Source organism: Balearica regulorum, chromosome 18, assembly GCF_011004875.1.
Source record: "Balearica regulorum gibbericeps isolate bBalReg1 chromosome 18, bBalReg1.pri, whole genome shotgun sequence".
In the NCBI taxonomy this organism is placed as follows: Eukaryota; Metazoa; Chordata; class Aves; order Gruiformes; family Gruidae; genus Balearica; species Balearica regulorum.
The window spans coordinates 1,130,967-1,157,293 of record NC_046201.1 but is presented as its reverse complement, the minus strand read 5'-3'; the positions used below and the strand labels follow the sequence as shown (position 1 = coordinate 1,157,293).

Sequence of the window (26,327 nt, the reverse complement as noted above, 5' to 3'; positions counted from 1 at the left end):
GAAACCCACCCTCCACATTTCCTCCTGGAAAAAAAAAAAAAAAAGCAGCACTACTATTTCAATTTTTCAAGCATACAGCATCTATTAGGAAGGCAATGACAAATGACCAATAATGTAAAGCAATAAACAAACCTAAGATAAAATGTATCAAAGAAGATTTGAGAGCGGAGAGATTATACCTACACCTTAATGAAAATCCAGCTTCTCTGGGAATAAATTAAAGGAAGACCTAATGGGCCAGGGGAAGAGAAGGAATGAGCAGAATGGTAAATTCTCCTACAGGCACCCAGCGGCTTTCAGAGTTTAGGACTAAGTGCGCAGTTATGCAGCTGAGCAGAGCGCTCTTCACTCTAGCAGATAAAGAACATCAGATTAAAGGAGTTGCTGGGCTTTTCAGGTCTGAAGAAAAATAACTTCACTCTTCCAAGGAGCCTGAGCAGGCAGTTGTTTTTATCATCTGATATCCGTAGTAAAGATTCCTCCCATAACGAGACCTCTCAGGATACAGTCCCTAGACACTAATGAAACAAACCCTGCGGAGCTCAGCTTACCCTTAAAAAGTGTTGTAAATAACTAACCTAGCAGAGACGCTCCGTGCTAGTTCAGTTCCGTGTGACAGGGGCAATTACTGTGCTGTGGCTAAACAGGAGGTTTGACCGGCCGAGCCCTCAGACCATCACTGCATCAACAACAGCCCTTCCCTCCGTGCAGGACAGAGCGGTACGGATGATCTGGTCAGGAGGGAGCAATAAGCTGTGGAAATGTGAACCCCACAGAACACGTCGCGAGGGACCTTCTGGTGACAAACAAGGACGGGAGAACATCAGGATGTGCGTGCAGCAGAGAGCCACGACCTTCAGCCCAGCTGCTGCTGGCTGGAAAATCAGAAATTATAATTCAAAAGAACTATTTAGGCTCATCATTCATGTCTTGTCTCCCTCCCAGCCAGCTCCCATTTAAGCACCAGAAAGTCATTTCAGTAACCAGCAGCCCGGTTTTGGCTGTTGCTCAGCTCTCCAGGCAGAGCTCCCAGAGGACCGTGGAGTCACAAGTAGGGCTGCACGATGAGGATCATGACACACCACCGATTCCGAACATCTCTGAGCTTCTGCTCAGACAGAAACCAATTACAACTCCGAAACCTCCCACCAAGCGGTGTCATCTGAAAGCCAACGAAGTTTTTCTTCTTTAACACTGTCTCTCCCTCTCGTCAGGGACGTCGGCGTTTGGCGGGGAGCAGGGCAGATTCAGCAGACGGCTCCAGTAGTAAATACAGATTTTTCCCTGGTTAACGTTACCGCAGCAGTTCCACGGAAGGCTCACTTCTCTACCAGGACTTTGAACGACGGCCAAGACACAGCGCTGAAGTTAAAGCGGGGATTGATCAGGAAGGATTCCTTATGTAATTCTCACCTTCCAGGATCCTCAGCAGCTCCTGCCTGCATGTTCTGCCAATCCTGGAAATAACAGATGCTGACTCCCGCTCTCCTTGACTCAGGGCTTCCTGACAGCTGGCAACACGGCTTTCCTGTGCCGCTCAGTCCAAGGCCGCCTGTGGTTAGCAGAACAGCCTTTGCCACGAGAGTTTTCAGGAAGAGGAAGGACTTCTGTAGAAATGAGAGCTAGGGTAGGTATCTGTTTTTCCTGGTGCACTGAGAATTCACAATGCAGTATTTTCTTTCTCCGTTCATTTGATTAGATAATCAATAAATCAAATTCGGTATGATGGCTTGAAACTGAGCCAGTGATTTACACTGGAAATTAATCCTTCAATGTTTCCAGTGAAAGCATTCTCAGAGCAAGGCCTATGAAGCAAAACTAAAATCATAAATTAAATATGACTAAGATGCACTCACAGTCATTTTATGTTTATTCATCACAGAAACAGTTCTCTTTCCCCGTTTATAACGGTAGGCAGCATCTCCAAATGAAGCATTGGAATTAAACATCAGCATCATCTTCTTCCATCAGTACTTGGTAGACTTTACTCTTTGCCTTTTTCATGAGGCTGGAGCTCCCAAAAGACAGCAGCCACCAGCCAGGGCTGCGTGTTCCTCGGTGCTGCAGGACGCGGTTCCAGGAAAGGAGCGCTCTGCGGAAACTCAGCCAAGACCCGAGTTACTGGACGGCCCGTCCTGCCTGATTACACGAGCAGCAATCCAGAAACGCCAAAGTTCTCGTGGAGTGACTTCTCCCCGTCCCTTGCACACACGCCACCCACTCTCACTACAAAGATATGTTTAATTCCCTCTTAGTACAGCATAACATGCAATTTTTGCTGCAGAAACCCTCCACTCAGCCTTTTAAAGCTGCTTTACGGAAGTAACGGGGAAAATCAACTCTCTTCCTTGTTTTATTAGAAAACACAGTTTGTTTTGCTCAAATTTTAGGTAAAACATTGCTGTTGAGGATGGTCCGTGCTCAGAAAACCCCAGCCAGCGAGTATTTCCAAATGAAAACACTTAGGAAACTATTAGAAAGGAAAGGATAGGAAATTATCACTGTCCTACATGGTGCTACTCCTGCCACGCACGTCAAAGCTGGAGACAGACCAGCGCAGGCGTGGAATGCACAGGGGCACAGTCTGCAGCACCTTAACGCTCATAGTGAGACACCAAACACGCCGGGACTCACTGGGGTGCAGGGGAGCCCCCAATTTCCATCACTCCCCCTCCCTGGCTTCTCTGAATTACTACAGGAATGCTCCACAGTTTTAGTTTCCTCCCCTAATTTTCTTTATTTTATGCACATGAAGTACTAAACCCATACACACACACCCCCCAAGCTCCCCATCTACGCACTGAACCTGCCTTTGGTTGGCTCTGCCATGATTTATTTTATTAATAAAGACGCCCCTCTTCACTGGGAAAAGCTTTCCTTAGAAATGTTTTTAATACAAATGTTTTTAATAAGAACTAAGAGATGGAACATCCTCCTCCTCCTCCTCTTGTACTGTCTTCTGGACTTGAATGAAGACACCAAAACTCATCTTGACGAGAGAAAACCCTGGTCTAAAGCTTGACCAAGCGACCAAGCCCCACAGGCCAGACGCACGTCCTAATGAGTTATTCTGCTAACGATACCAGAAGAAAGAGAATTTCACTAGGAGCTGAGGAAGCACCAGGCAACCACTTTACCATCCAGTCTTTCCTCCTGGTGACTCTAAAGGAATCAAAGCTACACGGAACCCTGCCGCCAGGTAACTAGTTTTCTGGTACCCTTAAACTTGGGGGCAATTACCTCACCTCATCATCAACCGATTTAACGTGCCTAAAGACTGGAAGGAGAGGCAATGGATGGCTCAGTGGCAACTCTTGGATGAGACAGCACATAAAAATACACATAAAATGTACAGTTTCTTCATTATTAAGCTTTAAATATCAGTGGTTGGATACAAACAACAGCTGTGGAGTTGCTCAGGTAATGGCATTAATGCCGACTGTGCATTATTATTCACAGGAATTGCAACACCTCCAAGAAATTAAGCTGGAAGTTCTGTTCGGTTGGGCTGCTTGACTCCCCAGGTACCTGGAGGCTTGCCTTACCGTGTTTGCTTATAATAAGCTGAGATTTACTGCTTGTTTCTACTTCATACTTCAAATTGAAACCTGATCTCTAGCTAAAAGATTCTGGGAATTTAACGGTTTCTGTTTCCAGTCACTGATGATCTCTGCCCATCTCTTAAGAGCTGTGTTTCGGTTTTTTCCTAGAACAAGGCTTCGGCATATCTCTCACTTCACGTAAAGCCAACTTAGTTACCAGAACACACTCACTTCTAAAGAAGTCTCAGTGGAGATTTCTCATTACCACCCTCATTCTTTGCCATAACAGAACTTTTTTTTAAAAAAAAACCATAAAACACAACAATGATGCTTACAAAATTTCCCCCATGCAGTCAGGGTGATGTCAGGTCACTATCCCTTTCTCCTTTTTAAGTGAAAGGTGTCTACAGAGGGTGCCCGTAAGCAGAGCACAGCTCTCAGGTCACATTGGAGACCACAGTCAAGCCAAACTTGGAGTGGAGGGACAGACCTGCTGCTGCCACTGGGGTTGTGTGGTCTTCACCCCGGGCAGCAGTCTCCACCATTTCTCTGCTTGTTTTAGCATCCTCACAGCCAGAAAATCCAGCTGGACTGTCAGAAAGCAAACAGCACCTCTCCTTCTCCAGCCTCTCACAGCCCTTTCTGGACTAAAGGACCTTACTCCATTTTTAATACAAAAGAAAAAAAAAAATCAATTAATTTTTACTATAATACAATTTAAATATACAGACAAGCACAACATTTACAATGAAACAACTCTGCAATGCAGCCTGCAGCTGTGCAAAACTGGTGGATCCAGACCAACGGCAGACCCCCTCCTCATTTTTACGCTCTTTCTTGGATGTGCCTGTGGGGTGCAGGGCTTTTGCTGCGGGCTCTTTCCCTAGCACCGTCTGTCTGTCACCACCTCTTCTGCTCCCTCTGATCATTTCTTCCCTCTTGCTTTACGAGCACCGTGCTCACGCAGCTCCCCAGAGCAGCACGATCAAGTCAGCCCGCTGCTTTCCCTCCCCAGACCGAAGGAAAAGGCAGGAACAAGAAGAGAGAAAGCCAGCAGCCTGCGCTCAGGACACCGGCGCTTCCCAAATCTGGTGCTGCAACTCAGAAAGCATATACAGAGATGACAAACTCTTACCTTCATGACTGGCTGAGCAAAATACTTCGCACTCCAGTCACAAAACCCCGTCTGCACTGCAGCCGAAATGAAACTTTTGTGTCCAACGGTATCATCGGCATCGTCAGTAGTCTGTCCAGAAAGAGAACAGGATGTTAACCCGTGTTCCTCCCATTCGCACGGGCAAGATGCATACGCAGTGATACCCAGATTGCCTTCAGAACATCAGCAGGCAGAAAAAAGCACAAACACCTTGCCAAGGATATGACACTTTTTACATCTAGCTTTAAGATCACTGTCATTACATTAACTCTTTGGAAATGCGCAGACTCCCGCATCTGTGCGGCACAAGACATAATCAGGCTACCATAGGCATCAGGGCTGGAGCATCAGCATATCAGCAAAATGAAGTCCCTGGATGAGTTTTCTGATGGTCTCCCAAGCATCTGGCATGAGAAAGAGTGGAGCGGTGATGGTGATTGAGGATAAAGCACAGCCGGACACAGCTTTAGCTCAAGGGCATGTGTGCACTGAGTTTCTGTTACGAAGCACAAGACATCCAAAAACAAAACGGAAGGACCACTCCGTTCAACTAGGCTTCATCCATTGCTTCAGAGGCATGATCCAGGCTAGCGCTGCCATCCCCATGAGAAGTGAAGGTGCCCTTGCTAAGGCTTCAACAGGGGGTTTTTTGTTATCACACAGAAGAACTGACTCTCTACCTCCAGAAGGTTCTGTGAGATCCCTCACGAAAGAAAGGCAGAAATGCCAATTTAAGTGAAGAGCAGTTACTTCCCAGTAGTCAGAACACCCAAAAGCTGTGCTGTCTTGTTTATCCTGCGGACTGCGATGCACACACCTCACTGCTTCAGATGGCAGAATCCTTCCTTTTCATGGTACTGGGGGGAGAAAGGGAGGGTCAGTGTCCTCCCCATCAGGCTCCGTGCATCAGTGCAGGCAGCAGAGCAAACCCTCTGCCTTCTCACCTTCCTCTCGCCCACAGAGCCAGCTCCAGAAAACCCCGGAAATGTGCTGAAGCAGAGGGAGAGGTGGACACCAAACTACTGTCAGAGGGTAGAACCCTGACGAGCCCTGACCCTTGGTAAGTATAGCCTCTACCTTCACCTGATGGCCACGAGCATGTCCGTCCTGCTTGGACTCACCCACATTCATCCCACATGACTCATCGGAAGGTGACATTCAGAACTCTTTGCGCTCACAAAAATCTGATTGCTCTACTTGGCACCACATCAGTCCCTCAGGCTTCTGTAAATGGAAAAATGCCCAGTACCTGGTGACTGTCTTTGCGATGCTAAAACGTATGCAAAACCCTTGATGGCTCTGCTTGCACTGCTGGGTCTCCCCAGGTCTTCCCAACTCTTGAGCGATCAGCTCTGAGCTTTGGTCTTCCCAGCAACGCTCTGGGCTCACGCCCTCCCTCCTGCACAGTGAAGAGGGGCTGCCAAGCGGGGAGCGGGTCAGAGCTGCTGGAAAGGCGGCGACGGTTGTGGTGCAGCAGCACCTATCAGCCTCCCGAGGGGAATGCCAGTTCGGATGTTAAAGGAAGAGGAATCTCCCCTTCTTCCTCCTTGGTCTCTGCTTGGCTGAGGTCGGAGAAAAAGCATTTGAGGGTCAGGGATCAGCAAGAGCACCTTCACTTCTCATGGGGATGGCAGCGCTAGCCTGGATCATGCCTCTGAAGCAATGGATGAAGCCTAGTTGAACGGAGTGGTCCTTCCGTTTTGTTTTTGGATGTCTTGTGCTTCGTAATGACTCTGCATTATCACTCAGGCAGACAAATGTTTATGAAAGAATAAACAATCAACTCTGATTAAACACTTCTTAGGAGCAGAAGTGAATAATGCTGTGTCAAAAGCCATAAACCAAAATTTATCCTGAAGAAAAAAAATTTAATCAATTTTTATTTTCCTGGTTAGAGGAAGTCAATCTGGAGCTAACAGCAGCTAGAAGCAAACAAGAGACATGGAGAAATAAACCACAAAGAATGGAATGTGTAACAAAACCCAGCGGAGCAGGTCAGATCTGAAAGGAAAGTCCCTTTACCTGCTCTGGCCCTTTGTCAAACATTTTTCTCGTTCTGGGGAACTGGTGGGAGTGGGGGGTGTACTGCACCCCCATGTTGCCGACATTGGCAGGTCTTACAGATGCGATGTCCCGACTGACCGGCTGCTTTGTCACATCATTCGTCAGGCTGGAGCTGCTTGTACTAGTGGTTGGAGGTGACCCTCTGAAGAGTGAAAAAGAGGGAGAGGATTTAGGTATCCTAACGTGTGTGACTTACACTACTTTCACTTTGTTTCTTTCTTGCAAGGTTTATCCTTCAGTGCCTGCTTCCTCTACAAAAACAGAGCAAAAGAACACAACCCTCATCCCCTCCAAAAGACAAACCCCCAAAAGTGAACCCTGACTGTGCCAACTCCAGACTGAGGGTAGGAAAATTCGCGTTTTGGGAACCTCCAACGGTCACACGCCCACAGGTCACGTCTGGCCTAAGGCTCACTGACCAGCCTTTGTATTTCAGTGGGGAGCCCCAGAAAAGCATTTTAATGTACAGGTAAATGGAGATTTATGGTATTGCGCAGTTACATTATACTATCAGATAACATTAAAAAAAATAAAATCACAGTGCAGTCCTGGGCCCTTTGTTTCAACCGTGACTGTCACTGGTGCACACTGATTATGGGGCTGCGAGATCTAAAGTGTGGTGTTCTCTCCTGGAGAGGAGGTTTTGGGAAATAATCACATTTTCAAATCCTAGATTTGCCCGTACCATTATCTCAATTTCCCTGCAGTTTAGGCATGGCCTGCTGATCATCAGATAACCCTGGCTTCTGTCAGCTCAAAGCGCAGAAAATACAGATCAGACTCCAAAGGGAAATTTGGATGCCACCCAGGTCAGGCCAGAGTGCATCAGTAAAACCAGCGACAGTTAGCTCTCCCTTCCAATTCATCTTTAGCTAATTAGTGAGGCTTGTTACTCTTTGTCCTAAAAAGAAAAACAGGAAGAAACTCCCCACCTTTTCCGAGAGCCTTTGTTTCCGAACACCTCCCCGGCGCTAAAGCGAGAGGCTGCCGAGGCCTCGGCGTGTTCCCTGTTACCTGGGACGGCTGCTGGAGCGGTGCCTGGCAGGGAGCACCCGAACCCGCCACGGCACAAGTGCTGCAAAGCGCTTACCCCACTTGGTGGATGTGCATGCCCTTGTTGGTGGGGCTGGCAGGGGCGGACTGCGTCAGCGAGGACGTGTCGAGGATGCGCTGCGGGCGAGCATTTACTGTTGCCTAGAGAAAAAAAAAAAAAACACAACACAGCAGAGTCCCGAACAGCCCAGACTGCAAAACACCATCCGCAGTTGTTTAGTGTCTAACACAATTGCACACCTGGGGTTAAATGAAGTTAAGCTCTCCATCGGTGTGCGCGTGGGTGTTTAAAAATGTATAGGAAAAAAGCCCCTGTGCGGTTCCCAACACATAAGATGATTTTACTACTTTTTTAGTCAGAAAACACTTACCAGAAAGTACCCTTCTCTTCCTTGCAGGGAATGGCTTTGACTAACACGTAAGCCTTTTCCCTAGACCGGCTGCAGCCCACGACCTGTACCAGCGCTCGGAAACAAGCTGCCGCCGGGCAGGCAGACAGCCCCGGGGTTCCCCTTCAGCAGCCAGGTTTCCCTCCCACCTCGCCAGGGAGGACTGCATGTCTCACAACCGTAACCCATCGTGCTCGAGCACCTACTCTGACCCCGACTTCACGTTCGAGTCAGAACTCTCCTCGTAAATCCGGTAGCTGCCTGAAACTGCCTCCTGTTTCTGCTCCATCTGCCCTAACGAGGGCCGAGCTTTTCCGGCATTCGTTAGAGGATGCCCTTTCCAGCAGCACCACATCCACTCTTCCGAGGAAGGCAGGGGATTTACATGGTTGGGTTGCTCCGAGCTCTAACGAAACACAGCCACACTGTGCAGACAAGCCTCCCCTTTAGAAAGGGAGAAGTCCTCCACTGCTTACGGACTCCCTTCCTCCTCTTCCACACTACCCGCCTTCTGCGACATGTTTGAAATGTCTCGCATATTGAAATATCTTTCAAAGGAAGCCCCAGACTGGCACAGAAAGCCTGGAGGGACAAATATGGCTGTCCCACAGGGAAGATAACTTTCATCATCTCTTCAAACACTACGAAATTCCGCACCTCCCAGCACAGGAGCTGAGCGGGTTCTTGGGTGACGACACGGGGGCTGGTACCCAGCTGACCAAGGAAAGACCAGCAGCTACTGAAACACAGAGCACACAAAAAGCAAGAGCTGTATGCATGGTCCTCTGGAGCCCAGACAGCTAACGAGCCTTTTATAAAATAACGCCTTTACATGGTGGAACCAACGACCATCCTGACCATCAGTATCCGTTTGGGCACTCACACGTGTCTGCTGCAGAGAGAAACGTGAGGTGCTTGTGCCTGGGAGACGGCCTGCCCTCCCCTCGCAGGAGCCCAAAGCCCTTCTGAGACGCCTCCACTTCTCGCTCCTCGATCGGCCCCGCGAGGCCCTCACCTCCCCCGCTCCGACAGGGTTCGGGCCCCCCGACCACCATTTCCTTCGCTTCAGGGGGTCGGAGCGGTGGCGGCCGTCACCGTCCAGCACACCTACACCACAGCAAGCACCAGATTGCTACGGCTGGGAAGGCAAGCGCCCCGACCTCCGGCGAGGCTGGCTGCCCCTCGAGGCACGCTCATTTAGGAGTTACTCTCCTTTTCCTGTGGCGGTGGAGATGTGCCAAAGGCCACTCATCTCTCCATCCCTCAGGAATCCCGCGGGGTCTCCGGTGAGCAGGTTACTGGGCTGGGGGAGACCATCACACCGTGAGAATGGAAGAAAGCAGAAATAACTTAGCAACTAGCGACATATTATGATTCATAACTAATTTTAATTAGTCACAGAAGGCTCAGTTTTGATTCTTGCAGTCAGGTGTCCGTCACCCGGAATGGGTTGGGTCACCTTGTTTCACAGCAGAGGGACAAGGTCAGCTAACGATAATTTGCTGAAGGGGTACACAGAGAGAAGAGCGTGGCACACTGCCTGCCTTTTCCTGGAAAAAATAAAAAAGCAATTTATTTTCTGAAAGCAGTGAGCAGCATGAGGGCCGCAGTTCAGCTGTACGACAGGATTTTGCTGGAGGCAGCAGCTCCCCGTTTCCTGGGGATTTGCTCCTCTGCCAGTCAAATCATCTCTTTTCAGGAGGGGAGATGGTAATTCAGGATTTTGCAAATTGACTCCAGGTTTAAAAAAGCAAAAAAAAAGAGCACCCTGTCAGAATGACTTGCTCATGCACAGAAAAGCCTGTACCAAGGAGTGATGCTGTGGAGGAATAATTCCCGGGATAATTCAGCCTCAAGCCTTCCATGAAAAACAGCTGGATGAAGGAACCTGGGAGGAAGCGAACTTTCCTTCATTAATTGTGATTTCAAAACCTCTTACAAGGCCAGCATTGCTTATTGGTCCTTTCTGTTTGGTTTGGTGCAGGCAAAAAGCGTGTTTTGGATTTTTTTTACAAGATGGGGCTGGGAACGAGAGTTGTACCATTCCAATCTGCATCATAAATATAAATCACAACACAGCCGCAATCTGTGTGAGAACTAGCGATGTCTAATCAGCCCGTGAAATAAAACGGCATATTTCACATCCAGGAAGCACGCACGGCTGTGCAACCTACTCACCGGCTGCTCAGAAAGACATCACCCTATTTAAAGACCACTGGAGTTCTGTAGATAAAGATCTATACTCATGGCTCTGTTAAAAAACCTGAATAGGATCAGTCTCATTTGAAAACAAAAATTCTGCTTTAAATTCACAAATGCAGACTTATAATCGGAACTTGTGCACGGTCACAAAACTCACAGCACCGGCCCCACGTTTTCCTGCAGGGGATCGAGAAGCGCAGCATCATTTACCCCTGCCAAGCTCTCCTGCACACTGCTCTCAAAGCGCTGGGCCATCAGGGCAACCGAGTTACACGACTAACACCTGCCTGGTACAAAATACCTTCAAAAATCATAAAGATTTAAAGCACAGAGCTTGGCAACATTTTGAGGCTAAATGTTGAGTTCACCCAAACCGAAGACGCAGTTAACCGATACGGTGCAGCAGCAGAAGGCTGTGGCTGATTTGCTCAGGTCTCTCAGCTAAGCAGCCCGACAGTAACAGGCACCGTCGTACAGGTCGCAGTGGTTTGTTCAGCTGCGTTAATATAAGAAAACTTCAGCTGTCCAAGTTCTAAAACGAAGCCTCTCGTTCCCTGAATTTTGTTTTAATTAGAACAGAAGGATTAAAACCCTAGAATATTCAAGTGCTTTACTTCACCTGAAGCAGTATTTTTATTTAAGAAGATAAACTTTTGTTTTTATTCAATGATAAAATTCAAACAACAAAATGAAAAACGCATTGTTTGCACAGGCTGTACTCGGGAGGACCAGCATCCAGGCTGCTCCCTTTTCTGTCCAATAAAGCTCCATTAGCACCAAGGAAGGATCTCAGGATACAGTTAGCAAAAATTGAATTGCTACTGATGTGCATCACACATCAGACAACTCCTATAATCTGTCTGAGCTCACCCCAGCAGAGACGCGGAGTTCAGGCTGGCAATCCTGGCAGCACAGCTCACAGCGGGAGCTTTGTCCATAACGGAATGAATAAAGGCCAGATCATAACCCAGGATCTGAAACCTTAACTGCCATTTTGGTGGGCTGTTAATAGATTTTTTTTTTTTTTTTTTAAATAAAAAAAGCCTTTTAGAAGCCACCTAAGCCAGGTGGCACTGGCAAAAGCAAAGCCTGCAGTACCACAAAGTGCCCAGCAGTTAGCCCACAATACAGGCAGCTAGCCAACCTGCTGGACAAATTGCACATTTAAATACTTTCCTTATGGATCTTACAGCTAAGGCAAAAAAGAGCAAATAAGTTTTGTTGACTGAAGCATCCCCAGATTAAAATCTTCCTAAACAGGAATGCTTCTTTTTATTATTTTGCCTTAGAAAGCCAGGCACAGAGCTGTCCGAGAAGCAGAGCACGGGATGCACAGTACCCCTCTGCTTCAGCTCTTGGACTCCATTCAGCACCCAGACATTCAGGTCCAAACTTGTCAGAATCAACACAGGATTTACCAAACCAACCCCAACGTTCACTACGGATATCACGACATAACGACCGAAAGTCCTGCTGGCTAAGCAGGCCCGCAGCAGCGCTGGTGAAGACACCCGCAGGGCACAGAGCACCTTTCTCGAGATTTATACATCTCTTCCCACTAGCCAGGGACTAAGTCCTGCCAAAATTTTTAAGACCAGAAAAGCAGACCTGGTTCCTCTCTATATCCCTTTTAATCCCACAGTAGAAGAAATATTTCACCTTGCAAAGAGCCTTCCAAAACACAAAACTGAAACACTTTCGTGTATCTAGAGCAGAGAGAGGGAAATCTTTCACCTTCACACTTTCCTATTCACCTCGGTTTGGCATCTCCAGCCTGACAGCCATTTGCTGTAACCTGAATCATCGGGGAAGGGCTGACCTCGTTGCCCTCACTGCCAAAATAATTCTCTATCCCAAAAGCCAGACTTTACCACTGACTGACACGTACACTTAAAACAGAGACAAGAGTTCAAATAAGTAGCTAGTTTTTCGGTTTTTTTTTTCTCAACAGCAAATCAGATTTAAAAGCAAGAAACCTCTAAGGCATTAAGATGGTAGTGCACAATGCTGGCATCTCTTACTGCAGCTTTAGCTTAGAAGCCTAAGTCCACTGGAAATCGTCAGTAAGAGACGTCATCTCGCATTGCAATGGCTCATGGTCTTGATGCTAGAGCAGCTAGAAAGCACGTGGGAAGGACGGCGTTCGGAGAGCTTTGGGACACCACCGACCGGGGCGAGAGGGGGGAAGGCAGTTGGTGAGAAGATGTTCTGGGGTGGCCTGGTGCTTCGTTTCAGGTGGAAGGTGAGGGTGCTTCTACGGCTCCCCAGGCTGGCGATTCTGAACCAGCAGTGATGGCAGCCTCCAGGGACATCTTGTCACCCTTGGAGGATGAAATGTGATGAGGATGGTGGTTTAGGCGGATTAGGCCTGGGTTGGGGAGGTGAGTAGTGGCAGGGGTGTCTGCATGCTGACTCACATGTACTAGTTCACCTGGATTGGAGAGCCGTTGAGGCTTCAGTCTGCAGGCCAGTCCCACTTGCATAATCTAAATCGGTTTGCAAACGGATAATTTAATGAAGTATATTTAAGGTTTCTCCCAGGGACTGATCTAGATAAGTAGACTTCTAAACAAGACCTACTGTCTAAGCTCCGTACCTAATTTATATCCTAAAACAATCCCAGGCCCTCCCCCATTTATGTATTTTACCTGATCAAGAGTTCATATGAACGTTTATCATCTTGAAACATTAAAAGCTCTTCCTGCAACAGAACCAGACTGAACTAGGACCACTCACCAGAGCCCTCCAATGGACCTACTCAGTTCAGTCTACCTATGCTTTGCCTAAGCATGAAAAAAATTAACAGACAGAAGCCTCGGAGACACACATGAACGCAGAAAGGCATACCTTGTAGGCAATGCTATTGAGAACTTTCATAGCCAAGTCGGAGACATCAGGATAGGGGTCGGCAGCTAGGTGAAGGAGAACTCTCCAAATTTGGGTATAAACACTGTTGAAACTCACACCTAAAATAATAAAAAAACAAAGAAAAAATAGAGCCCCACAGCACATGACAATCCATCAATTGAAACTCTTTGATCTTATGTGAGAAAATTCATTAGAAGTGCAATCATCACAATGACATCTAAGAAAACATCAAGAGAAAAGCTCAAAAACACCCTACGTGGGCATTTTGTCTCCATTTTGTCTGTCTTTGTGAACTCTGCAAGGGCTTGTAAAATGACAGTGGGAGAAAGCAAAATAAATTAAAGACTACCCAAATAAGCTTCGGTCAAACTGCTAGTTTCTAGGCTCCTGAAGCAAATAATCGGAAAAGGCCAAACGGATAATGCCTTCGCATTTCCTGAGCTAAAATACTAAAACGGTATAAACCCACAGTTACTGGCTTATATTTTTATGGTTATTTTTATTGTTGTTTTTAGCACTAATACTCAGCTTGAATGTTCAGGGTTTTATATATTCTACAAGTTTACTAAACGTCTAAATGTTAAAAATGAAGCTTTAGGACCTGTACCTTTGCGAAGCAGTAAGTCTAACTCAGTCTTTCCTATTGACATTTGTATCAATCCCTCAATTGCCAATTTGTTATTTAATGAGAATATCTGCCATTTGGTATTTCAGCAGAAGGGAATGACAGATTAAAGTATAAATCAAATTAATAAGCATTTGCAACAACTGACAAAATTCCGTGAACATTTTATTTTGCTGCTTTTAGGAGAATCTTTAATTTATTATTCTTTCTTCTAATACTCGCAATGCCTAATAGTTGTAACACTGTTGTTTGGGAGTTGAGCCACTTGGACAGTGTTAAAGTGGTTGCGCTAACAAAAAAAAGGACCTAAAATAGGGATTTGGGATGAGTCACAATCAATGGTAAATGACAGACCAAGCTGTTACTGCATTTCCTTTTGTGCTTCTGGAGGTATCTATATATAAAGTGGTACGTTCAGAAGACAGGGTTCCTTGGCCAGCAAGCAGCTTCTCACCTTGAAAAGCTACTAAACCCGACGCAAACCAACAGAAAATAGACCTGGACAGTCCAGTTTTGGACTTTGGCTGAGGAAGGCAACAGCGCACGGTAATAAGCTTCAGGAATACACACGCTGCACAGCCAAGGGAATCTTCCTTCTGCCAGAAAAAATCCGCAGCACGTGACAAAGCATTCTGCAAAATTAAAGGTAATAACCTAACTCCATCCTCTCGTCTGGCCAGCAAAGAAAAGGGTCTCTCACTTAGCTGACATCCAAAGGATTTTCCAAGTGGCATCTGCTTGCAGAGTTTCACGCAGAAATCTCACAAATATTTCTGACAGTGCTGCCCATTTGCTGGGGGCTGCCTATACATCAGCCTCCTATAGCCAGTCCCAATCCTTCCCAGCCAAAGAGACAACAACGTTAAATCCACCCAGGCAAAGTGAAGAAGCTGATAATCCAAGAAAGCAGTAACAACTGTCAAGGTACAGCAGAGACAAAGGGTGCCGATCTGTCACATTTGGGTTTTGCCAGCTGAGGATCGAGCCCAAAGCGTATGAAATGAAGGAATGCCCGAGTACGGCGTGCTCAAGTTGAGCAGATTCAAGCTCAGGTTTTGGCTTTGGCCATAATAGGCAAAAGTCGTTGTCTTTTTCAGAAGCTCTCGTATCCGTGTTTATATATAAATACGGGAAGTGTCAATGCACAGTAAAGTCAGTCTGCTTGGAAGAGAGTCAGGCCTCCCAACCGCAAAGGATGGTGACACAATGCTTGTCTGTCTTCTCCGGGCTTCTGACCGTTTCGTTTTATTTTTGCAATTGCCACCTTCATCCTGGAAGCTTCTATCACCAGGGAGAAACACAGGGGAGGGGGAAGGAGAAGGAGCAAGAGAGGGAGAGAGACAAGGTGCTACAAGCTGTGGGAGGCAGAAAAAGCCCCAGCCATGGAAGCAGCTAGCCAGGTGATGTCATCTGATGTCATCTGAGGTCTGCTCAGAGCCCTTCCTCCTACATTTGGTCCCATACAGAAGTTACATAAGGACCGATGGGAAATCTGATCAGCTTGATTTCTTTTAAAGCCCTTGAAAGACAGTAAAAGGAAAGGGAGAGAAAGGGAGAGCACGAGGGTACCCATCAGTTTTTCCAGCATCTCTGGTAACCACCTCATTCATGACGCAGTCATGAAGAAAAAACCCGACATTTTAAATGCATCTAAGCGTCATGAAAAACACAAATTTAAAAAACAACTGCGCCAGTGCAATTCCTCATTCACTCGGCAGCCTTTGAAAAGAACAGAGGGAATTTCTACAAAGGCGTCTCAGGCTCAGAGCTGGTGCTCAAGGACCGGTCCTTTCTTCTTCCACCCCCCCCGCCCAGCTCGGTGTTGTTCACTGCGCCGATTGAATCGGGCGACACATCTGACATAGCTCCTTGTAAAAACCTGAGCACAGAGTCAGTGGGATAATGGAAGGCAGCAGAGGTGACAGGAGGAACAGCTGCTTGATTTCATGTAATGGACTAAAATGCAAAAAATATCCATGAGATGCAAACAAAGAGCCAAGCAAGGGGGACGGGGTGTTAATCTAAGCAGACAGCTCTGTAATTAGTCAGACTGATTCAAAGTCAGTTAAATGGACCTTGCAGTATAGATTTACGTTTACAAAATGATTCCTCTCCTCTAAGAATGTCAAAAATAAATTGCCTGCCTTTACTGACGACTTTGATTTTCTTTGCATACGTATAACTCTTAGCTCAATTTAACAGCCAGCATCACGCAACCGCCCTGAGGAAGGGATGCGGCTGAGGTCCTGCAGCCAGGTCACTGAGCACACGAAGGGTAGAACCACGCCGAATGCAAAAATGAATGCTAATGTTTGTATTTATTCTTTTTGTTTTGCCAGGCTTTGCCAGGGTTTCTTTCTAATCTAAAACCCCCTAATCTAAAAACCCCTGCAGCGATTTTAAGCCTGGATCTCCAGAAGAAGGTGCAGCCGCGCGGCTGCATGCCTCGGACAGACAGCTCCTGTGCCTGAGCGTTCCTGTGCCGGCAGGGAAAGGCAAGTCTTGGGCTGGCACGCAGCAAAACATCCAGCCAAAATAGTTCAGACTGAACTCGGTGTCTGCGTCCCATCAACACTAATCCCACCCGCTTTGCGAACGCGTATCCTCCGAGTCTCTCCTCTTCCCACGAGTGTCATAGAAGGTCCTGCGAGAGCTGCTCGGATGAAGAGAACATCTGAAATGCCGATCGTTCTCTGAACTCTGACAAATGTGGATGGCAGCCTGTTCCCTAGAGGAACAGCAAATCACCGTTCCCTGCGCAGACCTGACAGTCTGCAAGCCGGTCCCTTTGCACGGGGCCCTGCAGCCGTTCCTGCACACTCCAGCCCCTGACGATTCCAATGGCAGAAACCAGAAGCAGCTCACTAGGAAGAAGTATGTTGCCCTCAGAGCAAGCACTTCCTCTGGACCAGGGCTCTCATGGCCAACATGAGAGTGGCCGACCACGACCAGCCTGTGCCACATCTCCTTATCTCTTCTGTGGAGAACGTGAACGAGGCCAGGGCAAATAACGGCACGTCAGAGGGGAGAAATAAAGCCCAGAAAACAAACCGTGTTCCTCCGTTCCCAGCCATCACACACTGGCGCTTCCCTCCCCGTCCTGGTTTCCCCATGGCCTCAGCAATACCACAAACTGGTTCCTGGCTTACTCCACGTGGTATTGTCCCTGGCCACTGCGTTAGGCTCCTCCATCTTGCTTCCATCATGTCGGGCAAACAGCATGAACTGACAGGAAACCTCGACATCAAGCTTCCATTTCCAGAACCCACTCAGATCCCTGTATTTCACTACAATGCAAGTGAGTATTTATAAATACTGCTGGTTGACCAGTTACTTCTCATTACGACTCTGCATTTAAATGTATTGCCTAGTGATGGAGAAGGAGGCTCTACCTGTCGCAACCTCGCTCTCATTTCCTGCGGCTCACTGTCCACCTACACCTCTCGCTTTCCTCACCCTCACTGCAGTAACGTCCTGCTGTCAGTGCCACCTCGAGGTCGCTCTTCAGAACGGAGCCTGTGACATGGCAAATAGTTTTCTGCCCCCAGCCTCTCCTGCTGGAAAAAAGAACTATTCCCCAGCATTTTATTGCTCTGAGATTTATTTTCTTCCTTCTTTGATCATTCCTTAATATAATCTTTCCAGCGATGCTCTCTTTAGGACAAAGACTTTAATCATGCAGCCTGAATACGAATAATCAGCCTCAAGGAACGCAAACCCACCATCTTAATTCCTTCCCTTTTCTTATCTCAAAACTAAACTAAACTAAACTAAACATTTCCAGGACACCAAGATTAATGACTAGCTGTATGGAAAAAGCAGCAAGGCTTAGCTTCCCATCCAAACTGATGTCTTTGCTGACTAACCAAAAACCGCCTCTTGCCAGCTTGGAAACGTGGGCCAGAAAGGAATTTCTCTTCTGGGACCAGGACCGGCTGGCCAAGGCAGTGTCTGCCAGGAAACAGCACACCTGGACTAAAAGCACACGTTGCGTTTGGGGGGCACTACACGGGGGCACGTGGCCTATAGTTAGCGAAGAAGCTCTTTGTAAAATGGCACAAGAAGGAATGGAGAGGTTTTCCTCAAGTTTATGGGAAGAAGTGCATCGTATGACGCCGCAATGTCAGTGAAACGGACGGACTGATCCAGAATAATCCTTCTAGCACCGTGTTCCTGCAATCGCAAGAGGAAGAGAAAGTCCTCATCATCAGTGAATCAAGCTAGGGAATGCAGAGTACAGAACACAGAATTAAACTCTGGTTGAAAATGTCTACTCCTATTATTGCAGACTAGATTTCTGCCTTGGTTTGATTCTACCCATGTGCCCAAACCATCCTTTTTACTGCTCTGCCTGTCTCCAATATTTGGCAGAGTCATTACTGCAGAGCCAAATCACCGTTATTTCTTCCAAAAGAGAGCAAAACATTTCTTCAGTCAAGACAAGCCTATCACCCGGCCGGACTCCTCTCCACATTACCCCGCTCTTGCTAGCCATATAGCAGTGTTTTATTGCACACTAAAACTTTAAAGAAAGGGGTTAATCTGAGCCTGGGCTGGCTGCTCAGCAGCCGCAGCACTCCTGAGGGTGGCTGGAGCCGATGGCATTTCGAAAACTCTTTCCTTGGGGAGCAGGAGAGCACAGGCTGGAAGATGGTGATTCCTCAGCAGAAATGAGAAAAGCCTGGCTTTCAGCAGGCAAATGCTGAAGGTAATGGGATTCTGTGCGAGTTATGAATTTTAAACACTTCTATAAGCTCTGTCGTTTCCAGCTGGATATGAGTTCTTCCGATTGAATAGGAATGAGGGAGGCTTTGGAGAACTGCTCTTTTTGTTTTCTTAGGTCTCCCTCACTCATCTCCAGCTCATCTCTCAATTCTTTTCTAGCTGTGCTGGAAAGCTCTTGTGAGACATGCACAAGCCATCAAGCAGACACCGGTTTGAACCAGTGAAATGAGGAAAACTCAAGTTCTAGTTTCATATGGAGAGAAATTTCCTAACATTCCTGTCACGCTTTAGACGATCCAATTTCATTACCTACAATCAAAAGCAAATGGATTGATCAAGTTTCTAATGAACACATGATTTTCAACTGCCACCGGTTCTCAAGGGCTCAGGAATTACAAACGCAGAATCTTTCAGCTCAGGAGAGCCAAATCACCATTACCTCCTCCAGCAAATACAGAGCAGAGAAAATGTTTCTTCAGTAGAGGCACGTGCATCACCCAGGTGGACTCCTCTCTGACTCACACCACTCTCTTTTCACTCATTTTTGAAGGCTAGAAAAATATTACAAAGAAAATACAGAGACTTCCCCCAGCATTTCTCCTTGTGCGCTGGCCTCCCCTGCTCCCTGGAAGGAGGCCGTTCCAAAAGCGAGGTCCGTCTGTGTGCTGCCTGTGTTATCATCCCCAAAATGGGCTAGATTCTTTGAAAAACCACAGCTAGTTTAAAGCAATGCTATTGTAGCAGTCAGGCCGGACTGGCAAAGTTACTTGAAAAACAACTGAGTTGAACTAGCTTAACATAAACATTCCAGTTTTGTTCTATAAAAGAAATGCCAATAATCCATTACAGGCAAATCAGCCATGCGCTGCATAAATGCAAGTAAAAATTCCCTTCCTTCTGCGCTAGACCATTTTGCTCTGCGGAGTTCTGTACATTACCCAGAGAGTCAGACGCTGGGAGAGAAAGGGGCTGCTGAGTGGTGTTAAAAAGTTCAGTGCTCTCCCTGATGCTACGACTGCTTATCCGGGAGGAAACAACGGAGAAGGGACTGGAGGCAGCAGGATCAGCCACGGAACTTTTTGCACAACAGCAGATTTCTATGAAATAGTCTGTTTGCTTTTAAGACACAGCCTGGGATTTCTTCTTTTTTAAGCCCTATTTTAACAATGTTCATATAAACCTGCACAGGAAATTAGGTAGGTAAGGCTTCCCTGGATGAGTAACACAATAGAGTAGCTGTGCTGTACAGAAATACAACCCACGTGAGAAATAACCAGGGGACCAGTTGGTGCCAGTCTGCCCAGCTGCCACGTCCACGGGGTGGGGAGCCCTCGCCTTCGCTCTCTAGCCAGCGCAACTGCAGTGGATGTGAAATTCCTGTATGCACCACGTTTCTGTGCTCAAAGTCCTAACAGGACTGTTGTCCATCGTAGTGAAGCTTACAGCTGGAGGCACCAGCTCTCATTTCCAGTCCCTCCATCAGCGCAGGAGGGACTCCGCTCTGCGCGTAGCCTAACCACACACAACAGCAGCATTTCTACTGTCATGAGAAATTCTGTTGGAGTGAGACCTAGCAGGAGCTAAGAGCCAAACTTTCCACAAAAGCTAGTGCAAGCACGTGAAGAAAGGCAACACCAAAGGAAGGGCAGGAGGGTCTTCACTCACCTATTAGTGAATTCAGAGAAGAGTAAGAGCTGACTCGTCTCATCTTGTCAATAGTCTCAAACGACAGGATATACTCTTCATTCTCAGGGCTGCCCAAGGTGCTGCTGGCGCTGCTGCTGGTGCTGAGATTCCCAGGAGAAAATGCAACAGAGCTTCCAGCTGCCAAAAGACAAGAGAGCAGATGCTGAAACAAGAACTGGTGAGAACAACTTTTACCCACGATTAACAGCCCCTTCCTAAACCCTGCAACATTCAACAAAGGTTTAGGCAAATCCACGTCTCCTTTTAAACACGGAAAGTTTAAATACACAGTAAGCACCAAGGGGTCAGAAATGATTCAGTTAAAAATCCATGTATGTCAGAAAGTTGGAAGGCACCTTTTTAGCTCCCAAACACTCAGAAAAATCAACACTAATGACCAGAAAATTGAAACTAATTATGAGGGGGCTTCTCATCTGAGCCCTCGGAGCTGGCAGCTGGTTAACCTGGGCTAAACCGTTAGTTTCGGCTCATGCTGGTTTACAGGTGGCATGTCCTTCCTAACTTGCAGGAGATGGTTGGGGGAAAGAAAAGGGAAAGGAAAAGGAAAGAATTTGGAATCGTCTCTTACATTCTTCATTCAGGCTAAGGTTCTGCAAGGACTTGTTCAGGTTCCTAGCTGTGGTAACTGCTCGGATGTTCCCGTAAGAGCTGACAGACCGCAGCCTTGGCGTACACGGACCATCTCGCACTGGTGTCAAACTCCCGCCCTCTGTGGATGCAAAATTCAGCAATTATAGATGTAACCAAAACGATCATAGCCTTTTGGTTATTTCCCAGCAAATATATAACTAAAATACTACCAATATGAACAGAATGTAGTCACTGCCCGCTAGGCTGAAGCGGAATGAGGTGTGACAAAGGCTCCTCTGGGCACACAATCAGCAAGGACCATGTGCCTCTGCTGCTTAGGCTGTCATTTTGTTACATCAAATAAAGCAGGTGAGCTGAGCCTTGCCAGTGCCCGCAGACTACCCAGAGCGGCATGACGACTCTTCTCTCCAGGTCGATGCTGGGCCACTGCCCAGACATTGTGCTAGGACACGCTGCTACACCAGACGTCATTTAGTAGGCAGCGTTGGCTTCTGTCTGCTTCTGCTCATTAAAAATCCGGTAAATTTTCTCATTATAAAGAGTTATGAAAATCCTACTTTCCTGACCAAATTTCAGGCCCAGTTTCAACTCATATTTCACCCATGAATTTCCCAAACTTTCTCATTTTCATTCCTGAGTATACAGACAGTACCATGGTTTCAGACGAGCTATTTTATTTCACTGCAGAGGTGGCTGCATTACGGTGGTGGGGCCAGTGCTTCCAGTGCATCCTACTTATAAATACTTCAGGATGCTTTTGGATAAGGAAAACCACTATATAAACGGTATGTAATGTTTATTTCCTGCAGCAAAAAGGATTAGTGTGGAAAAGCTTATTTTCCAGTATGATTTAGTTGTTCAGACAATAGGGACATTAAACTACTCATCGCAGAGGCAGCACATGCTCTTGTCTCCAAGTTTCCGTTGCAACAGTCCCATTATCCTCAAGATTTCCAACGTACTTAACGTCTACAGAAAACATGAGGTTAGCAACAATTGCACTAGGGCTTTTCACTCCTCACATAAAGCAACAGACACAACAAAAGGGATGGGACCACAGGCGCAGAGCACAAAGTTCTTCACTGCTTCTTGTCTGGTGCTTTACAGTAGCAAAGAGCATGGTTGGTTCGTCATTGTGTGCTGAGGCTTCTCGTTAGGTCAACAGGACACTGAAGTTTCAGGTATAATTTGAAGGAGGTGGGAAGTTGATAAGCCTGTGTACTGCCTTGACAAATACACTTCAATCTTGATCCGAAGGGAATCCTTTTGAATTTGACAGGCTGTTCAGTCTCTACAACTTGCTGGCGAGCTATAGCTGTGTTTTAGATGGAGCCTCAGCGGAGGACGCATTTCTCCAGTGCAATATATTACAGTGCTAAACAGACATTAGAGCTACCCACCACGCCACTCAACTTTGTGGCAACAGTGCCTGTTTGATAAATCATCACCAGCAAGAATTTCACTGTGTTGGGCAAACGCCTTAAAGACAAGTTCCCGAGCGCCCTCAGGCTATACATTTCCCACCCACACAAGCACAAACCACCTACCAGTAGCAGCTGGAGAAGGGAGAGGGTAATTCTTCTCTTCTTCCATGAACTGCAAGGCGACAGTGCAGAAATTGCTCTCATACTGAACCACCAGGTGACTTAAAGCCACCACCAGCTCCTATGGAAAGGGCAGAAGAAACAGGTATTTCATGGTTATGTAGGTCAGAAACAACGGACCAAAGGGAAACACAGAACAATGTGGTCATTAGAGTTGATATTGGGTGGCCATCCAGAGCAGTAATTTTCCCTTCACTTCACAGAGATGAACTGAAGCAGGGCAGAGCACTCTGTTTCAAATCTAATTCTTCTCACGTCTTTTATACCTGAACAGGCTCCCACTGCTCTTTGATTCGGCCCAATATTGTCAAACGGATGCAGCGTCACAGAGAGCACTGAGCCAGCGACTCACAGCCAGCTCCCTCTGCTCCCGGGCTGCCCATGAGAGGCGCGTGCTTCCTGCGGAGCAGCCATCAGCTGTGCCAAGGACTGGTGTCCTCAGCCCCCGTGGCACAGCCTGACCCGCACCCCGTGCTGCACACGTACGCACGGCGCGGAGCTCCTGTCCTACAGCCTGTCCTACATTTGCTCTGAGCTGAAGGAAACCGACTCTGACAAGAGGCCGCTGGGGACATGGCTCAGCTCTTCCACGCCAAGCCCCGGTGCTGGAATCCCACGCTGACCCGCAGAGTCTCGTACTGACCTGCAAAGTCAGCAGCTACCTGAGAACGATGCTGCCTGCCTGTGAGGGGTCATCATCCCTTCATTCTCACCGCTGCAATTCGGGAACCGGAGTTACAGGGGCGGGGAGGGCAGAGAAGGTGAGGCTCAGACCCTGGTTCGGTACGGCGTGCTGGGAAACAGCAACCAGGGGAGGTGGGGGACTGGCTCTGGGGGCTGCTCTCTGTGCAGGGGACTAATCTCCCAAAGAGAGATTTATGAATCTCAAAGAGCATATAGTCTGACATGCAGTCCTCTCTTGAATTAAACTGATAAAATGCTGGAACGAGACAACAAAAATTAATCCTCCAATGCTGGTGACAACTGTCACGGGGTTGATGTTCCAGTTAAGTAAACCCAAGCATTAGGACACCTAAGTACACCCATCAAGAACAATCCACGACGTCAAAAACTATTTAATGTACAATGGCGCATCAGAAATTGTAATTCTCTAAAATCTGAAGAATTACTTTGTCTGTCATCCGTCCTTGTGGTTTCTAAAAGCAACAAGATCTTTTTACTGAACAGAGCTCTCATGTCCTCTCCACAGCGCTCTTACTCCCTCTCCTCTTCCTCCCCTAGGACCGCCACATACTCCATGTTTCTAGCAACACATTCCTATTACATTTAAAACCTGAGATCCAGTAACATAAAATTTTGCAATCAACAGAATATTAGCAGACTGGCCCAGCAAGAATTCTCAGTGTTTTGTGCACCTAAAAAAGACTTCAGTGTAATTGCTCTCCTTCCTTATCGCTGCCTTCGCATTCCCTTTAAATTAAAAACAAACCACAAAAACCAGGATATAAAAACTCCCACAAAACCCTGAGATTGTTACTCCTGTTTCAGACATTTGCGTAGTGGAATGAATACACGAGCTGAATCGGAGGTCCGCTGCTACAAAGCAGAAACATTCTGATCTGAACAACAATCTTGTCAGCACCTGGACACGATGACACGCTACACTTTGCTGTCAGTAGGCTCCTTATATTGCAGAGTAAATGGAATGTTGTAGCATGTGCACTGAAAAAGGGCGAGCGGATAAAGCGGCATCCCAGAACGCTATGGATGTGCAGCGTAAGGCTCAGTGCCGAGCCCTCGGCCGCAGGTTGATGCCGCCGTTTTCACTGGTGCCGCCACACGCGTGTGGTGCTTCTCAGCAGGAAAGACTTCAGGATGAAGCAGATGCTTCCAAATGAGTCAAATTCATTGAAAAGCCTATTAAATAACGCATGCTCTGATGAGGCATAGCACAGAGCTCATCAGCATGAGCCTGCGCCGCCAGCCCTTCCGTACCTTTCTAACCATGGGGCTCCCATCGTTGATGAGCTGGGCCAGCATCATGGCTACGTTGTGATCGATGGTGGTGGAGTGATCGGTCCGTTCAGCTGAGTTGCCCACAAATGTTCCCAGTGCAAAGACTGCAGCACAGCGAACCTGAGACACACAAACATTCATTATTATTTTCCTCGTTTCCAACCTGAAGTTTGCCAGTGGGATTTTTTTAATCCCCACAAATGGCATCTCTGGAAACCTGGACTACTGCGTCAGGTAAATAGTGAGGGCTAAATGGAAGCCCATGGAGAGTAAAAAGCAGAACAGATTCAGCAAAGCACTGAGTTTTAAGTATTCACAGATGCAGGAGTATATTTAATTTCCCAGAATACTTGGTGACCTTCCCATGGGTGATTTTTCCAGTTGACGTTGCCTAGAATATTAATTAACAGGAATAAGGTACGCAGGGAGTTACTGTTGGGATGTGAATCTCTTTAATAAGAGTGCTGAACTACAGCCTTCAGATAAGGGCTTACAGAGAGGAAGAGCATGATGGAAAAAAGAAAAGGAGAAAAGACAGCAGCTCAAATCAGGGTAAACTTTGCCAGACCATGCAAAGAGCAGAGGGATCAGATGGCTTGGTGATCTTACAGCTTGCCTCGGCAGAGGCTGCCAACGGCGGGGGTACGGGGCAATCCGCAACTGCGGAAAGGCTGGCTCCGGCTTCGCAGAGCGGTGCGGGTGTGCCGAAAGGACCCTCGCACAAACGCCGCTCATAAAACGGGGGGAAGACGGGGCAGGAGAAAGGAGATGAGGGACGCAGGACAGGAAGACTGAGTGTAAAGGGGAATCTAATCTTTAATCGCTGCACGTTAGCAGCGGTGTTTATCTCCAGGCTTACTGCTCCCACACGCGATGTAATTTCACTGGGGTCTGACAGGCTCTGTCAATCACAGCCAGGCTCTGCACAAGAATCCCTTCTCTCTTGGAGAGTTTGTCACAAAGGTAAAACACGTTCAATTAAAGATGGATTTTCACACATACCAGGAGGAGAACAGTTTTCATACTCAGAAAAAAAGACTAGAGGGTTTTTTGCAATACACAGTGCGTTTTGGACCACATTTTTAACAAGCTTCTGATATGCAAGTAAGCAAACCCCTCAGTGTTTCCTAACTCCGGTACCAAGATTCCGGGGCTTTCGGGCTGTATGAACTCCCCCTGCATTTCTTTGGTTACTTCTCTCGCAGGGCTTGGATGATTTGCACCACCTTGAAGAAACAGCAGTAAGATCTTTCTCTGAACCAGACACAATTGTAAAGCTCTTGAAGGTCCTGGCTTTTTAAGTATTTCTCTAGCCCTCTGCCAGAATTCTGACAATTCAACTGGTGTTCATTTAAAAAGTTGGATTTTTACCTCTGGGATTGGATCCGAGAGGAGACTGTAGAGCTTTTCATGAGCACTGTCTCTCACACCACACCACCTGGCTGAGTCAAAGTTCTGCCAAATACGTCCTAGACAAATGGCCACCCACTGACGCAGAAGAGGATGCGGATCATTTAACTGCTCCAGGCAAATAGCAATCAGGTTTCCTTGAAGGCAAGCTTCCTAAAACACAAATCAATGCAATTTATTTTGGATGACAGCTTCCCACCTCGTCATCAAAAAAGAAGATTATTTCTGAAACAGACAGGAAATCAAGAGAAAATAATTATTCCATGGTTATATACTGATTTTGTTACACAATACCATTTGGAAGCAGGATGAAGGGAAGGTCAACTACATACTGTAACAGCTAGTTAAATAACTGAGCATTAGCAATGCTTCCTGTGATGTATAAAGCCTGTTTTTTCCTCACTGGAAATACTC

General features: G+C 47.0%; 1 protein-coding gene across 5 annotated transcripts in view; it reads right to left on the bottom strand.

Annotated features, from left to right (window-relative positions):
- Nucleotides 1-26,327, bottom strand: part of RPTOR (regulatory associated protein of MTOR complex 1) — a 150,025-nt gene that overhangs the window by 26,692 nt on the left and 97,006 nt on the right. For 3 of the 5 annotated variants that reach the window (XM_075771018.1, XM_075771019.1, XM_075771023.1), the window contains 10 exons: nucleotides 25,875-26,066; nucleotides 24,483-24,623; nucleotides 22,470-22,587; nucleotides 20,900-21,040; nucleotides 20,290-20,448; nucleotides 13,254-13,372; nucleotides 12,824-12,892; nucleotides 7,853-7,956; nucleotides 6,721-6,904; nucleotides 4,678-4,788 (listed from right to left, as the gene is read on the bottom strand). In XM_075771018.1, coding sequence (XP_075627133.1) covers nucleotides 4,678-4,788; nucleotides 6,721-6,904; nucleotides 7,853-7,956; nucleotides 12,824-12,892; nucleotides 13,254-13,372; nucleotides 20,290-20,448; nucleotides 20,900-21,040; nucleotides 22,470-22,587; nucleotides 24,483-24,623; nucleotides 25,875-26,066 — 1,338 coding nt within the window. The remainder of the gene's footprint in view (nucleotides 1-4,677; nucleotides 4,789-6,720; nucleotides 6,905-7,852; nucleotides 7,957-12,823; nucleotides 12,893-13,253; nucleotides 13,373-20,289; nucleotides 20,449-20,899; nucleotides 21,041-22,469; nucleotides 22,588-24,482; nucleotides 24,624-25,874; nucleotides 26,067-26,327) is intronic. The other 2 variants (XM_075771020.1, XM_075771022.1) reach the window with 1 other exon arrangement.